Genomic DNA, 15,595 nt, shown 5'->3' with positions numbered 1-15,595 from the left:
CCAGCTCTCATCTTCCAGTCTGTAGTATTAGTGTGCGTCTCGATGGGCGACGTTGAGCGAGCAAGTATTGCAGCAGGTGTCTTGACAGTTCGAAATATTCCTCCATAGTCGTTCTTCTGGCACAGACCATTGCTTATGTAATGTCTCGTGAGTTCCGTCTCTTTTCTGTCCTGTCTATTCTCTTACGTTGATAGTCTTCTCTATTCATGTTCGTGTTCATCGTCGCCGTTTGCTCATGTCGTTCTGCTGCTGACATAGTCTTCGTTGCTCATTTTGCGCTTGAGGGCAGGCTTGATACGTGGGTGGATATTTTGAATGGATATTGTTGAAGAGAAAGGCGCAATACGTTGGGTCGACGGGGTCATTACGTGTTTCAGGTGACGAGAAGAGCGGAAAAGGGGAGAGACTGGATCTCTGGGCGAGGAAGGGGTAGATGTTGGGTTGAAAGTACTCGGGCGGAGTTGTGAGAGTGGGGAGTGGGAGGGGAGAGGTGTAAGAGGATGTGCGTGATGCATGATTAGGGATCGATAGAGAGAATCGGTGTAAGGGCGACAGGGAAGGGAGTAACTGTGAGAGATGACTGTTAACATATTAATTCGTTCTCGAGTCCGTAAATCTGTAATTGATACGTATGCGTTACATAAAAGCAGCGTGAAAAGAATCTTCGTAGTACTCGCGATAGTCATGACCCATTATGTTCGCCCCTGCGCCGAACGAACCCAGAAGACTCCAAAGCAAGTAAGCAAGCGGCCAACGACGGGATCTTGATATGCCCATGTAATGTCGTCTAGATGGTATAAACGTGAGGAAGCAAAGCAACGCTAAATGCTGGTGTACGATGATGAAGGATGATGAGGACGAAGGAAACGCCAAACGCTATGATAGAGGAGATTTGGTTGAGGGCCGTGGGGGATTAGACGGCGACAGTGTGGGCGCGGAACAACATCTTGAGGCCGGAAGGTTCTTTCTCCTTCTTCTTGGTCTTGCTGCTTTCTTTGCTGCTCTCCTTGCCGGATTTGCTGGAGGCGACTTTGCTGGAAGCGACTTTACTTGAGGCAACCTTACTGGAGGGACGTTTTGAGTCGGAGGTCTTGCTGGTCTTGACGCTGACTTCGGACTTCGGTGCGCGGTGCTTGTGCTCTTTGTGTTTTGATTCGCTGCTGTGCTTCTTGGATCGGGTGCTGCGGCGGGACTTGAGATCGTCTTCGTCAAGTACGCCGGCAGCGCAAAGGGTGCGGGAGGCTTCGGGCGTGATGAACTCGCCGTCGACACTAGTGCCGGAGCTGTTGGCCTCGACGTCTGCGATGCCGCGGCGCCACAGCTCTACGCGGCTGAGCTCCTGGGGCTCGAGCTCGTCGAGCTGGTTGTTGGAGTCTTCGATGGGCATCGTAGCGGCACGCATGGGCATCGCCATTTGCGGCTCAGGTAGGGGTGCGTCGACTTCCTTCTGGACTTGCATCTTCTTGATGATTTTGTATCCACCGAGTGCGACGATGGTAACGCCGACAGCGACACCTCCAGCGATCATGAACTGGGGGCTGAGGAGCAGAGCTGCAACGGCAGGGAAGCTGCCCTTGAGCGTCATGAGGACACCAGGTCCCATCTTGCCGACGATGGCGCTGATCTCGGCGAGCGTGAGTGATACGGCGGCAAGCGCTTCGGGGTTCTTCTGCAGGTTCTCGATCATGGCCGTGGCCGTGTGTTGTAAGCAGTTGGCCTCGTCCAGGAGCAGCTCGATCTTGGAAGCCTTCTCTTTCAGCTCGACGTCGTTGTACTTCTTGTCGGGCAGGGGCGGGGGCACATCGCCGTAGCAAAGGTCCATGTCGACTGACTTGGATCGCGACTTGCTGCTCTGCGACGAGCGCTGGACGGCCTGGTCGGAATTCCTCCTCGCAATCTCCTTGTTGTGTGCGTCGCCGGCGAGGTCGGCTTCGAAGCGGTGTTTGCTGCTTCGCGGGCTGTCGTTGGCATAGAAGCTGTCGCTGTAGCCGCGCTCCATCACGGGCCGGTCATGGGCCTTGGTGCGATGGGTGTGGGCTTTGGACGCCTTGGAGCGATGCGAGACCTGGGAGCGGGCATCGTCGTCGTCCAGGCGGATGGCCTTGACGCCCTTGGCGAGCTCCTTCTCCTTCACGGCGGCATCGCGCTCCGCCTTGATCTCCGCCTTGCGCTCGCGGTAGGCGGCCTTGGCCTCCTTGAAGACGTTGACAATGTGCTTGCTCTGGGCGGGGCGTCAGTACGAGTACGGGGCTTATCGGGGGGCTAGCGAGCTTATCGGGCACTCACACTGCTCACAACCTTCCCACTCTTGTTAATAACAGTAATAGTCTCTCCGAGTCCGACGGCCATGGTGACGTAGTAGGGCGTTGTGTTCCTGCAGCAGCTGCACAGCGCGCGGCAAGAGGGGTTTTGTGTGACCTTGAGGCTGGTTGCGGTGAGAATGGTACTTGTGTCCTGGGCCTAGAAGGCGGCGGTGAGCATGTATCAGTCAGTGCTCGCGGAAACGGCAGCTGGCGCAACTCCACAAGGTCCCACCTGGATCACCAAGTCGTCGCGGCCAGGCTGCGACTATAAGGAATTTCAGAGTCACTCCTGACGGCGCTATTGTCGGAACACTACGCGCGGAATGAGGCGATTTCTACCGACCGCGACACGCAGCCATGATGGTGGTGGAGCGCGGGGTGCAACCAGAGTGGCCGAAGCGACCTGCAGCAAAGCCATTCACGAGACTGCCCGCATACTTCGCATCGCTTGTCTGTGACGTCTCGCCCTGGTTCGTGGGCTGCGCCGTGAAGACTCAACCAGTGCAGTCCGGGCATAGTCGCAGCGCGTGTCGCCATGTAACTGGAGGCGCTTCCCTGGCGCCGGCTATGCGGGCAGCGAGACGCTGCAGCACTGAGGCCCCGGCTTCGCCTGCCATTGGTGCGGATGGCTGTCTTGCTTTATTACTGCAGCCATCGTGAACGTGTCGTGACAGCGACTGGACAACTAATTTTCGGCAGCCTCAGTTCTCACGCGTGCTGATGCAACGATGCAGGCCCTGGCAGCCATAACCCGACTGTTGCTGCCCAAACCCCAATCTGGAGCCGGCTATCATTGTCCAGTTGGCATGATCGGCTCTAGGTTCAGCCTCCGGTAGCCTTCAGCTGGGAAGGTTGCCCTTACCGCGCCAGCCGTGGCGGTGCTGCTGTGGCGTCTGTGGCGGTGCGCTCTATCATCGCGGCCGAGACTCCAACAGGCTGTCAACGTCGAGCTGAGAAGGTTGAAAATCTGAGAAGATTACGCAAGCTGCGTCATATCGAGGCTGTCGGAGGTTTGACAGTCTTGGTCATGGCCAGCAGTGTGGCTGTAGTTTGGTTGGGGTCCCACGCTCCTTTTTCTCAACCCACTTTTCCCACGTTTTCAACGCAGACAGGAAGGCACTCCCTGGTGGTGCTGGTGAGGCATTATCGACGATTCATTACCCGCAGGCGATCAAGGCTACTGGTCCCATATACACTCTACACAGGCATCTCTGCTCGCCGATTTCCCATCCTGTCCAATCTTCGGCCGCGCTTCGCAATCCTCAAACTTGGCGGCAGAGTGTTCCAGAATGCACTCCGACGATCTTCACTCTATCTCTTCGACCTGCATGCGGCAGCCTCCAGCCTCCCGCGCCCTGATATGCATGTTCCCGTGAGGCTGTCCTAAGTCTCCTTAGCAGCTGGAGCGACTCGAGGCGGGCCACACCAACCGCGTCATTTACAATTGGTAGCTCAACGTCGGAAGCCGCTCTCTACGTTGCGACCACGTATTCGGGCCTGCGAACGGTCAACTATCTATTATTTAAAGCTCGCAGACTAGGGAGCGACTGCATGATTGACAGCGCGCCGCCAAGTTGTACGACACGTGCATACGTTGACTGCACGCTGGTGCACATATGTTGGCACCACTGCGCTTGCTGTGAGATATGCTGATATGGCCATCGAGAAAAAGGAAGCAGCGATGCTATTCCGTGATCTCAGCTTACTGTGAAGCACACTCCCACCTTGAGATATGGCGTCATTGCAGCGAGATCGCTCGCCATGTAGGGGCGGTGAGATCGTTACTGAGTGCGAGCAGCAAGGCTCGAGCTCCCCTGAGAGATCACCTAGCGACGACGAAACGTCCTCAGATATTACGCTGAACGAGGTAGATGAAGCCGATCAACGGCTGCCTCTTTCGAGCACGGTAAGGGAGGCACCGCTATCGCACAGCGCGGGACTTTCTTCTTCTGCCATCTTTCCGTTCCATCTCCTCGCAGGCTGTAGCTCAGCAGAAAGAAGGACCATGTGCATCTTGTCAGCGTCGCTTACATCGCAGGAAGTGAAGACATCTCTAGGTGTAGGACTAAGAGGTACGTCTAGTCGAGTTGCTGCGTCTATCGGTGATGCATCAGGGCCCCGCAGCCGGCGCTTTTGGCCCTGGACCCTGAATGTGCCGTCATCGCTCCCACCAAGTCGCGAAACCTTTACACGCGACCATGCACTCACACCAGAGATACAACACCAAGCCGGGCTGACCATGCCAACAGCAGCGCCTCCGCATAATGACGGCATCCTGGAGACGCAGGGCGCAGAGAAGTCTGGCCTAGATGGCAATCGAACGCCAGCCCTGGCGCATCGGATGAAGCACGACAAATCGATCCTCGCGTTAGCAGTGTCATCACAGTACATCTTCGCTGGAACACAGGGCGGGGAGATCCTAGTACGTGTCTAAGCGAGCTCCAGAGGCGCGCCAGGCTTATGACGTGCAGGTGTTCAGCCTCGATACCTACGAGCGACGCAGCGTCATACACGCGCACAAGGGCAGCGTGCTCGGCTTGTGTCTGTCGCATGACCGCAAGTGGCTGTTCTCGAGCGCAGCAGATCCGATCGTCAATGTGAGAGAGTCTGGAACGTCCATCGCCGGTGTATACTGAGTTGTTAGGTCTGGTGCACGTCGACCTTCAGACACCTCTACGCGCTCTGGTCGCCATACGATATCGGAGACATCTTCTGCGTCGCATACTCTTCCCAACATCGTACCGTCTACCTCGGAGCCCAGAACACAAGCATACAAGTAGGAAACAAGGCTGAACAGGAATGCATAGGCTGACAGTCGCAGTGGTACGATTTGAAAGAGAAAGACACTAGACCGGCCCCGAGTCTGTCATCGCATCCTGCCGAGCGGAAGAACAAATTCTTCGACTCCCTAGGGCCTGGCGGTGCGCAAACTCCGAAGCCCAGCGGGGCAGACACGAGACCACGCGACGCAGTAGGCGGACAAGAACTGCAAATCGACAGCCATGACATCTGCCAATTCGCCCACTACGGATACGTACACTGCATGCTCCTGGGCAGCGGCATCATACCGGAGGCGCCATCCGAGGAGATTCTGGTCTCGGGTGGAGGAGACGGGCGTATCTTGCTGTGGCGCATAGATCCCGCACAGCGCGGTGCCATCACAAGCCTCTACACATTGGAAGATGGAAGGGAGGAAGGTGAATCCATACTTTCGCTCGCCAGAGAGGGCTCTTTCCTGTACAGTGGTCGCTTCGACGGCGAGGTCAACGTGTGGGATCTTGAAACCCGACAACTAGTGCGAAGTCTGAAAGCGACTACCGGTGATGTTCATACCCTAACATTGGGTGCCGGCGTTCTGTACGCTGGTGGTAAAACCGGTGTAATGCAGGTGAGTCTCCTTTACTGCTTTGTAAGAACCATGACTAACATAGATAGAAATTCAACGAGCATTACGAATCCATTACGACCTTCAAGGCACACGATGGCCTAATTCTCGCTTCCGCGTTTACCAGATACAACGATAAGCCAACCCTCGTTACTGGCGGCAATGACAATACTGTGGTTATCTGGGAGGTCAGAGATTGTGCGGAGCCCAACGCCGTCTCACGCAGAAGTAACAACGGTTTGTACACATCCGAAACTTTGATTTGCCCAGCTAATGCGTTGTGCAGATCTCATGGTGGAGTCATTGAGACAGTTCGTGTCTTTTCGGACCGTATCGTCGCTGCCCAAATATCGCGCTGACTGTCGTAGAGGGGCGTCTTACTTGCGTTCCGTCTTCCAGAATTTTGGCGCTGTTACCGAGATGATCAACACAAGCGAGTACAACCCAATTGTGTTTGCAAAATTCCGCGGCAACCCGGCTACAGCGGCCTCACGGAAGAAAATTCTGTTCTACGGACACTACGATGTTATCCCTGCAGAAAACGAACACCGCAAGTGGAAACACGATCCCTTCGAGCTGACGGGAGAGGGAGGCTATTTATATGGTCGCGGGACGTCTGACAACAAAGGCCCGATTATGGCTGCCATCTACGCAGCTCATGAGCTTGCAAATGAACAGCGCCTGGATTCCGACATCATCTTCCTCATAGAAGGTGAAGAGGAGAGTGGCTCTCGCGGTTTTGAAAGAGCTGTGCAAGCCAGGAAAGATCTCATTGGTGATGTTGACTGGATCCTCCTGGCCAACAGCTATTGGCTCGACGACCATGTGCCCTGCCTGACTTACGGACTCCGAGGAGTCATACATGCTACTGTGCAGATTGAGAGTAAGCATCCTGACTTGCACAGTGGTGTAGATGGAAGTGCTTTGCTAGACGAACCGCTCAAAGATCTTGTCATGCTGCTATCACGATTGACCGCACGACACGGCAAGGTTCAGATCCCAGGTTTCTATGACCCTATCCTACCTTTGACAGAGGATGAAGAGGGACTCTATACCGAGATTACCGAAACACTTTTACGTGGTAACCCAGATCTTGGCGATGCAGGAGAGCTAGCGCAGTCATTGATGCGCAGATGGCGAGAGGCTTCACTCACCATCCATCGCTTCCAGACCTCCGGTCCTGATAACTCAACTATCATCCCACGTCTTGCTAAGGCTGCCTTATCGATACGACTGGTACCGAATCAAGAAGCTGGCGACGTAGCAGAGAGTCTCAAGTCCTTCATGCAATCTGAGTTTGAAGGTCTTGACTCAAAGAATCAACTCAAGGTAACAATCGACCACCGAGCCGAGCCGTGGCTTGGAAATTTCAACAACGAGATCTTCCAGACGCTTGAGCGTGCGATCATGTCAGTATGGGGTCCAACACTTGGACAGAGAAGGGAAAGCATGTCTATAGTTCAGCCGCCCGACTACTTCTCGCCATTATCACGAGCAGCGGCCGAGCCTTCAACACCTATTACCAAAGACAAGCCTGCGCCAGCAACATCAAATACTCTGGCCAACTCATCCGACCCCGCTCTTGCAGGACCTGTCCCATCATCTGGCAGCTCGACGCCTGATCACACTCAAAGCGAAACAGCGTCTCGGAAGCCACTGTACATTCGAGAGGGTGGCTCTATCCCTAGTATAAGATTCTTGGAGAAAGAGTTCAACGCTCCAGCCGCGCATCTGCCGTGTGGTCAAGCAAGTGACAGCGCGCATTTGGACAATGAGCGTCTGAGATTAGTCAATCTTTACAATAGTAAGAAGATCTTCAAGGAGGTATTCCGGGAGCTGCCGAAGAAATGATGGCTGCGATTCCGTTATATAGTCGAGAAGTAAGGGACGTATTGGAGTTTTGAAGGGTGATGTTAGGTGTATCGTGTAAACATCCATACCCTCGAGTACGGTAAACCACGATCGTGTCTCTGCGGCGCCATACTGCGTATGCATCATATGAACCATGTATACACACTTCCAAATTGTCTACTGCGATACCCCAAACACCACTGCGTACGTCCCATTCAACCAATCATGCAACGTTAAAGCTCCAAGACCCTCGGCTTACCCCAATCGCATACCCCGCTGCAGCTACCCACTAGCCGAACCCTTCGGATACATGCATCTCCATACATCACCACTTACATCAAGAAACATCCTGTGATCAACAGATCGAAGCGAGCACGAAAAACTTAGTCTGTGCAAAGGCAACTCGAACGCGGCATAGACCAGCAGGCTTACGCAACGCCGATACCGGCCGCGGATTGATACTGTCGTACGGTTGGACTGTTTAATTGGAAAAGCTGTGAATCATAGGAAGGTGAGATTCAAGCCTGGTCTCAAGGCGTTGAACAAGAGTGTTATCTGTGGACGTCGCTTGCTGTTCAATCTAAAGGTTGCCAGTTTCTTGTCAACCTTTACACAACATTACCATTACCATCAACAACACCCATACGCTACCCTAGTACCCTCCAACTCCAATATCAAATAAGCCCGCCATCCATCCCATCACTTATTCCGTCCAACCACCAAAATGGGCGTCTTCTACGAAACCATACCAAACAGCCTCATCCCATGGATCAAAGAACAGCAAATGCTTTGGGTGGGAACCGCGCCACTCTCAGGTGATGGCCACATCAACATCTCCCCAAAAGGAGGCCAGAACTTTGGTGTTTTGAACGAACGAACGTTTTGGTACATGGATCTTACCGGGAGCGGAGTAGAAACACATGCGCATCTGCATGAGCCGGGGAATGGTCGAATCTGCGTCATGTTCATGGCCTTCACCGGCCCCCCAAAAATCGTGCGTATATGGGGCGAAGGCCGCGCCATCGAGAACGGAACCCCAGAATACGAAAGCTTCATACGAGAACATAAGGTCGAAACCATACCCGGTTCCCGCAGCATCATCATGGTAGATGTGCACCAGTGCGGTACTTCCTGCGGCTTCAGCGTGCCTTACTACGACTTTGTTGGCCATCGCGACATCCTAAACGAACACTTCAGAAAGAAAGATGCAAAGTACCAGGCTGGCGACGAGAAGGAATCAATGGACTACTACTGGGCTTGGAAGAGTCAGCTTAGTATAGATGGGTTACCTGGCATGAAGAGGGGTTATGAGTTTGCGCAGAGGAATGGGGTGCAGCCGTTGAAGAAGATGGTGGGGCCGTATGCGCCTGGGGGGAGGGGCAGGAGGGATGGGGATGGGAGGGTGGAGGTGTTGTGGTTGTTTGTGGTTCTGTTGTTGGGCATTGTTATCGGTGGGGCGGTCAGCTTGAGTGTTGTTACGCCCGAGAGGGTGAGGGCGTTGCAGGAGAATGGGAGGGTGTTTTGAGGCGGTCGTATTTGTTGATGCGGAATGGTACTTAGAAGATAAGAAGCGGAGTGTATTGCGCGTTAGAGATTCAAAAGGATCCAATCGGTAAACTTCATGCAACGTGTGCAGTACATGCTCTTCGACACTGCGCAGTGCAGGTACTCGTGTGACTCGCATGTTAGCACATTGTACAAAAAGATGTTAGTCGTTTTGGTGTCGCGTGATAGTCGTACGCCCAAGAGTACTTTCCAGTACTGGTTCCTGGTGTGATGGTAGTCGAAGCGATTAGTGTATGCATTCGAGTGAGCCAATGATCTCTGCCGTGAGACATTGCAGGTAGCTCAGGCCGCTCTTGCTGCCAGTAGAGGATGGAGTCAAGGAATCCCGATGACTGATCATCTACTTGGCGTTACGTGGGAATTAAGAATTGTCATTAGGCGTGCCATGTGCTGCAACACACGTATACGAATATCCGGCGCTGATGGTGGAGATTGTCGAGTTTGAGAACGGATGGGGAAGCGACAGGCGGCGGGGTCAGACGGGGCGGGATTCAGCCGTAGCTACTACCTCAGCGTTGGGAAGGTGCGAACCTTTCTGTTACCTCACCGTGGCCTTGGCTAGACTCAGCGCTCTGACATGCGCGTGGTACCGAGCACATGGAGAGTAGAAGCGTAGTCGATAAACGGACCATGCACTATTCCTCGTGTACTCCTAGTAGGCTTTAGCCGTTTTGCATCAAGGCAGCCCTGAAGTCGGTATACGGTGCTGACTATGTCTCGGCTAAGCCTGCCTTTTGATAGATGTAGAGAGCCCTGGCGATAGCATGCGATTGCTGCATGTTCATGATGGAAAGGTCTGCAAAATCAATAAGCTCAGCGTCGCGTCATAGAAGCGACGGCAAAAAGCTTGGGATCGACTGCCAACACCGCAGACGCTTATCCGTGGTTCTGGCGTGGCGAGGCGTTTCAATAAAGCCGGAACCGTAACGGTAGAGTACCTGCTCACGTGCGGCATCGCGCTTGCCGGCCGAGGTCTTCATCAAGCTTAATTTAGGCGACGTGTCGATCTTGAGTTCCCCCAATCCCCGTCTTTTACCCTATCAACCTCACCGTCGACACGCTCTATTTGCGAAAAAGGACCGCACATCTGACCAGGTCCATCGAGGATAGGCGCGACACCACTCCAATGCGCCGTATGATTACCGCACACCATTGCGCCCGTATCTCAAAGGGTGGCGTGAATAAGCCCTTGCATACCGCGTCTGGGCAGGAAGCCTCAACCGCTGCCACGGCGTCTTCATATCCGCTGGCCGAGGCTTGTCTCGTCGCTCGAAATTCTTGATGCCGGTACCCGGAGTCGTGGTGTCGCATGTCGCATGTCCGTCCCCTGAGCGTGCAATTACCGTGGCCGCAAATACGATCGGGGTCCGTTGCCCAGGTCTTGGGCAACGCAGAGAACATTCGGGAGACCCGCCTCGACGATAGCCCTGGCAGGATGGCCCTCGGAGGAGCGAATGGTAGCGTTCGGAGGAAGTCTTGGCTGTATGGCGCGATTGGCTAAGCCGTTGTCCGTATCCCAAGCTTCGAGCCATTATCTTGTCTATCTGCAGGCGGCCCCACAGCGTGGTTGTTGGTGGGAACGTCTGGCCTGCATCCCGCCAGCCTCCTCGATGTCTTGTCCGAATCAATCGCTGCGGTCGTCTTCCAGAACGTCTGTATCGACGCTATACCAACGCTATCACCCGCAGATAACCGCGTTTGCGGTCAGAAAGAGCAAGGTCGCTGATACCGCGATTGAAGGATGCATGGGCCATGGGCTGGGCCACCAAGACCAGAGTCGTTGGAGGCGCGAGCTAGTGGCTCTGGGCATTTCTTGGGGACGACTATCGCTACCCCGCGACCACCTGCTTTAGGCAGGAGGTTAGTGGATGGCATGCGACTGGGGCGCCACAGGTAATTGTTATCTTGGAACCAGCAAGCTCTTCTTGTCTCGCTGCTTGCCAGTGGTGGTTAGCAACTTGGCGAGGCTTGAGTAGCCCAGGACGCCTCGGCGATGCGGTGCGAAAAGAGCATCGTGCAGCACCTATCGCGCACGCGCCGAATGCCTTTCCGGGCACAACAGCCGCGGTGGCAATGCGTTTGCTGATGGACAGACAGTCGTGAAGGAGTCGATACGGTGCCTATCCCTGTGTCGGTGTGCGCGCCTTCCTTATCGGGCCTGAAGCTGTAGAGCACGACGTCGGACCCGTGATTCGCGTGCTCAAATTAAATGCACCACCACCCCATTCTCTTTGCTCGTCAGGGTCTCTCTTCTCCTCGCCGCACCCCATAAACAATCACCTGGCTGCTTTCCCAGTCACTCAACCACGGTCCACCTTCATTGTCAAACGACCTAGGTGCACGCCCATTATGCCTGTTGGTGACGCCGGCGAAGTCGTGAGTATACTCTTCTCAAGCTCCATTGCATACTTGCTAACAACCCTTGCAGCAAGCTGTCGGCTTGGACCCCGCTCTTATTGACGCTTCTGGCGACCCCACGCGCAAGCACCCCGAAATGCACACAACCTCTGCGCCCGCCTACCTCCACTCCGAGGGCAAGGCCACGCTCCAGGACAGCTACCTCAACGAGGCTGATGACTTTCCCACTGACGAGGAGCTCGCCACGCTTCGTCGTGTGCCCGCTAGAATTCCGTGGAAGATCTTCACCGTATGTGATCGCACTCACAGAGCACGTGAGACAAATACTGACTTATCTCCAGATCGCTTTCGTTGAGCTTGTCGAGCGTATGAGTTACTACGGAACCGTTGCTGTATACTCCAACTACATCGCTAAGCCGCTCACTACGCCCACTGGAGCCGCGCTCAACCCAGATGATGCTGAGGCTCAACCCGGTGCCCTCAACATGGGCAAGCAGGTCGCTTTCAGTTTGACTACATTCAACGCCTTCTGGGTCTACGTCTGCCCGCTCCTCGGAGCCTGGATCGCCGACACCTACCTTGGTCGTTTCAAGACTATTCTGTACTCCGTCTTGGTCGCTGAAATCGGTCACTTGATCCTCGTCGCCTCAGCTGCGCCGTCTGTCTTGGAGAACTCCAACACTGCCCTCGGCGTTTTTATCCTAGGTCTCATCATCATGGGTCTTGGAACTGGAACTTTCAAGCCCAACATTGCCCCTCTTATCGCCGAACAAGTTCCTCAGGAGAAGATGCGCGTTGAGACACGCGGTACTGAGCGCGTCATTGTCGACCCCGCTGTCACGGTCACCCGTATCTACAACTGGTTCTACTTCTTCATCAACATCGGTGCTCTGGTCGGTCAAATCAGCATGGTTTACGCTGAGCGATACGTCGGTTTCTGGCTCGCGTACCTGATCCCCACCGTCATGTTCATCATCGCTCTCCCCGTCTTGATCTTCTGCAAGAAGTTCTACATTCTCCGTCCCCCGAGCGGCAACGTTATGGGCCCTGCTTTCAAGCTTCTCTTCAAAGCTCTTGGACGCGGAATGAGCATCAACCCCGTCAAGACCTGGAAAAACTGGAACGACGGCAACATGTGGACCGCTGTCAAGCCTTCCGTCCTTGGCTCCGCCGCACCCAAGTGGTACAACTTTGATGACGCCTGGGTTGATGAGGTTGCTCGTGGTTTCGCTGCCTGCTCCGTCTTCTTCTGGGTGCCTATCTTCTGGCTTGCATACCGCCAGATGGACTCCAACCTGACCCAGATGTGCGCCACCATGAAGCTCGGCGGCGTCCCCAACGACATTCTCTCCAACCTGGACCCCATCGCTATCATCATCATCGTAAGTACTGTCAGATGGTCCAACGTCCAGAACGAATGCTAATCGTGCTATAGGTGCCCATCATGGACTCTCTCATCTACCCCTTCCTCCGCAAGCGAGGTATCCGCTTCACTCCCATCAAGAAGATCACCGCTGGTTTCATCCTCGGAGCCTTCGCCATGGTCTGGGCTGCGGTTCTCCAACACTACATCTACAAGACCTCCGGCTACTACGAGAACAAAAACGCAGACTACAAGACCGACATCACTGTCTGGGCTGTTACCGGTGTCTACGTCCTCATTGCCATCTCCGAGATCTTCGCCTCCGTCACCACTCTTGAGTACGCCTTCACCAAGGCTCCCAAGAACATGAGGTCGCTCGTTCAGTCCGTCCAGCTCTTCACCACCGCCTTCTCTGCCGCCCTCGCCCAGGCTTTCACTCCTCTTACCGCCGATCCCCACATCGTCTGGAACTACGGAAGTGTAGCCATCATCTCCTTCGTCACCGGTATCGCCTTCCACTTCGCCTACCGTAACATGGACAAGAACGAAGACCAGCTCAACCTGCTGCCCACCGGTCACCTCGGCACGGAGGCTCAGGCTGCTGACATCGAGAGGCGCCAGAGCGTCAACGAGGAGAGGCGCGCTAGCCTTGTCGCTCAGGAGAAGATGTAAGCGGTTTACATCGCGATGTGTTGATGCATGATGTTGTGATTCGCTTATCGAATCACCGTTCAACGATATACCCCCCAAACCTATTGGTTACCGCGCTTAGGAGGCTAGTTATGTGTTATGTGCCGCTCGCCGGATGCGTCGGTCTCTGGTCATGGCTAGTTTACTTACTTTAATGCCAAACATTCACTTCAAATCAAGAGTCTCATGCAATTGCGGTGATGCAAAGAAAAGATTACAGTCCACATGGATCGAGTGTTCTCTCTGCGGTGGTGATCAAGCTGTGCTTACGACTATCGGCCCGAGTGCTCAAGGAAACCGCGCTAATGTCTCACGCTAAAGCCAGGGTCTCGCGATCGAGCATGTTCATGGAAGGATGGAACTTTCTCGCATGCTTGAGCGTCGCAATACCAAGTCTCATCACATCGTTATATACGCACTATATACAACGACTCTGCCTCAACAGCTGGTTGCGTGATTCAAGATGGCGACAGGTCTATCGCAAGCCACACGTGACGAAGCTGCCATGCTTTCAGAGACGTAAGACCTCTCGGTTTTAATTACTGTAGCATCTGCACTAACGCTGCCAGCTTTCCTTTGTGCGACCTTCCGCAAGAGCTTCGTGATAAGATATACGAGTACTCTTTCGAGCCCAAAGCAATCTTCCGCCATGTCCCATTCGAGACTAAACTAGAGGGCTACGAGCGACCTACAGTGGATTTGCCACCCAGTATGTATACTTCCAATGTAACTGTACCAGTATTGACCCTTGCATAGATGAGAAAGACGAAAAGATCGGAATACTAGTCTTCAAAATCCTGATCGCAACGCCTTTGCTCGCTGTATCCAAACTCACAAACCAGGAAGTGAAAAGAGTCATTGAAATCGAGAAGAAAACCTGGGTCCGGACCATCCGAGAGTCTATCCATCATCTACACCGCATCAAATCCCCTAGCTCGGCCTTCCTCGATCTCTGGTCCCGCAGTGAACTAGTCCTCGGTCATTACCCCAGTGAATCTCTCTTCTTCTTGGGGTATCTTCCAGATTCGCTCAAGGAGTCACTTCGTCGGCTCAGCCTCACCTTGTCTGTTACACTTACCGATCCCGGCTCGCTTACTTCCACAATATGGCAGCCGAATAATCGTGAAGAGGGTGCCATGTTTACCAATGATATACGGGATGACTTCCCGAACGTACGTGAGATGGCGATCGAGATAATGCCGACTGACCACGAGTCGTGGCGTGTCAGCAGCAGGACTCCCCCCTCGGAATATGTACTCGATATGGTTTGGGAGGGCCGCTTGGATACTGTGTGGTTCTATTACGGAGGTGACCGTAAGTCAGTACAGACGGACGAACTCTTCTTGTCGAACGTGGTGATGGACGGGAACAAACCTGATGACCGCAGTGAGGGAGACTTTTATTTTAAGGGGGTGGAAGAGACCATCTCTCATACGTCGGTTCGATCCGCGGTATGGCGAGAACTACATGCTTATCGCGTTGTGAAGATCACAAGAGAGCTGAAGGCTTCGACATGTGACAATAGATTGGCGCAAACCTCGCAAGCGAAGGCCTTACACGAACGCATACTCGAATGAAAACGCAGAGGCGGGAGAGTATCGAATTGGTAGAAGGCGAAGGGGACGTCGCGGAGACACAGGCGAAGGTAATGGCGATGGCGACTATGATTTGATACTAAGGTGAGTAAAACTGCCTCTGCGTATGACGGAACGATCCCCAGTATGGCGAGAATGGGGTTATCTATATGGCTGTCCCGTGGTGAAGATCACAAGGGAGCTGGTACCCGTGAAGCAAGATATCGTAGTAGTAGAGGAACAGAAACATGCAGACACTTAGAGACGCGAAGTCTGCGCAATATCCAAGTTGTACAAAGTTGTTGCGACACCTGATGAAGTCAACCGTAAGATGACGTTCTAATGATGTGTACTGGACTTGCGCTGAGTTGTCGCATGCTGTCCGAGCGTCCAGAAAACACGCGTCCTAGCGTGTCGCGCTAAAATGCCCGCCCCCTCACTGGCACCCTCGGGAATCCCTCCTCCATCCGCACAGCACCAGCCATCGTCGTCTGATCGATACAGA

The 15,595-nt window shown here is 54.1% G+C and overlaps 5 protein-coding genes across 5 annotated transcripts; 4 read left to right on the top strand and 1 right to left on the bottom strand.

The window, feature by feature from the left end:
- Positions 1 to 913: 913 nt before the first annotated feature.
- J4E84_008805 (uncharacterized protein) lies at positions 914 to 2,349 on the bottom strand (the record flags this gene model as incomplete). Its single annotated transcript, XM_049391374.1, has 2 exons — positions 914 to 2,221; positions 2,287 to 2,349. The coding sequence occupies 2 exons, from the start codon at positions 2,347 to 2,349 to the stop codon at positions 914 to 916; spliced, it is 1,371 nt and encodes a 456-aa protein (XP_049241076.1).
- Positions 2,350 to 4,542: 2,193 nt separating this feature from the next.
- J4E84_008804 (uncharacterized protein) lies at positions 4,543 to 7,539 on the top strand (the record flags this gene model as incomplete). The annotated part of the gene is made up of 6 exons (XM_049391373.1): positions 4,543 to 4,725; positions 4,775 to 4,900; positions 4,948 to 5,079; positions 5,125 to 5,691; positions 5,739 to 5,925; positions 5,975 to 7,539. 6 exons carry the CDS (start codon positions 4,543 to 4,545, stop codon positions 7,537 to 7,539), a joined length of 2,760 nt encoding a protein of 919 aa, XP_049241075.1.
- Positions 7,540 to 8,263: 724 nt separating this feature from the next.
- J4E84_008803 (uncharacterized protein) lies at positions 8,264 to 9,064 on the top strand (the record flags this gene model as incomplete). Its single annotated transcript, XM_049391372.1, has 1 exon — positions 8,264 to 9,064. The coding sequence occupies one exon, from the start codon at positions 8,264 to 8,266 to the stop codon at positions 9,062 to 9,064; it is 801 nt and encodes a 266-aa protein (XP_049241074.1).
- Positions 9,065 to 11,454: 2,390 nt separating this feature from the next.
- On the top strand, positions 11,455 to 13,498 carry J4E84_008802 (uncharacterized protein; the record flags this gene model as incomplete). Its single annotated transcript, XM_049391371.1, has 4 exons — positions 11,455 to 11,481; positions 11,534 to 11,752; positions 11,805 to 12,845; positions 12,899 to 13,498. The coding sequence occupies 4 exons, from the start codon at positions 11,455 to 11,457 to the stop codon at positions 13,496 to 13,498; spliced, it is 1,887 nt and encodes a 628-aa protein (XP_049241073.1).
- A 481-nt stretch (positions 13,499 to 13,979) lies between these two features.
- Positions 13,980 to 15,035, top strand: J4E84_008801 (uncharacterized protein; the record flags this gene model as incomplete). Its single annotated transcript, XM_049391370.1, has 4 exons — positions 13,980 to 14,035; positions 14,086 to 14,225; positions 14,273 to 14,830; positions 15,004 to 15,035. 4 exons carry the CDS (start codon positions 13,980 to 13,982, stop codon positions 15,033 to 15,035), a joined length of 786 nt encoding a protein of 261 aa, XP_049241072.1.
- Positions 15,036 to 15,595: the final 560 nt, after the last annotated feature.

The sequence above is a fragment of the Alternaria hordeiaustralica genome, assembly GCF_023758085.1.
Source record: "Alternaria hordeiaustralica strain BMP 2776 chromosome Unknown scaffold_23, whole genome shotgun sequence".
Taxonomy (NCBI): Eukaryota; Fungi; Ascomycota; class Dothideomycetes; order Pleosporales; family Pleosporaceae; genus Alternaria; species Alternaria hordeiaustralica.
This window is presented reverse-complemented; position numbering and strand designations above follow the sequence as displayed.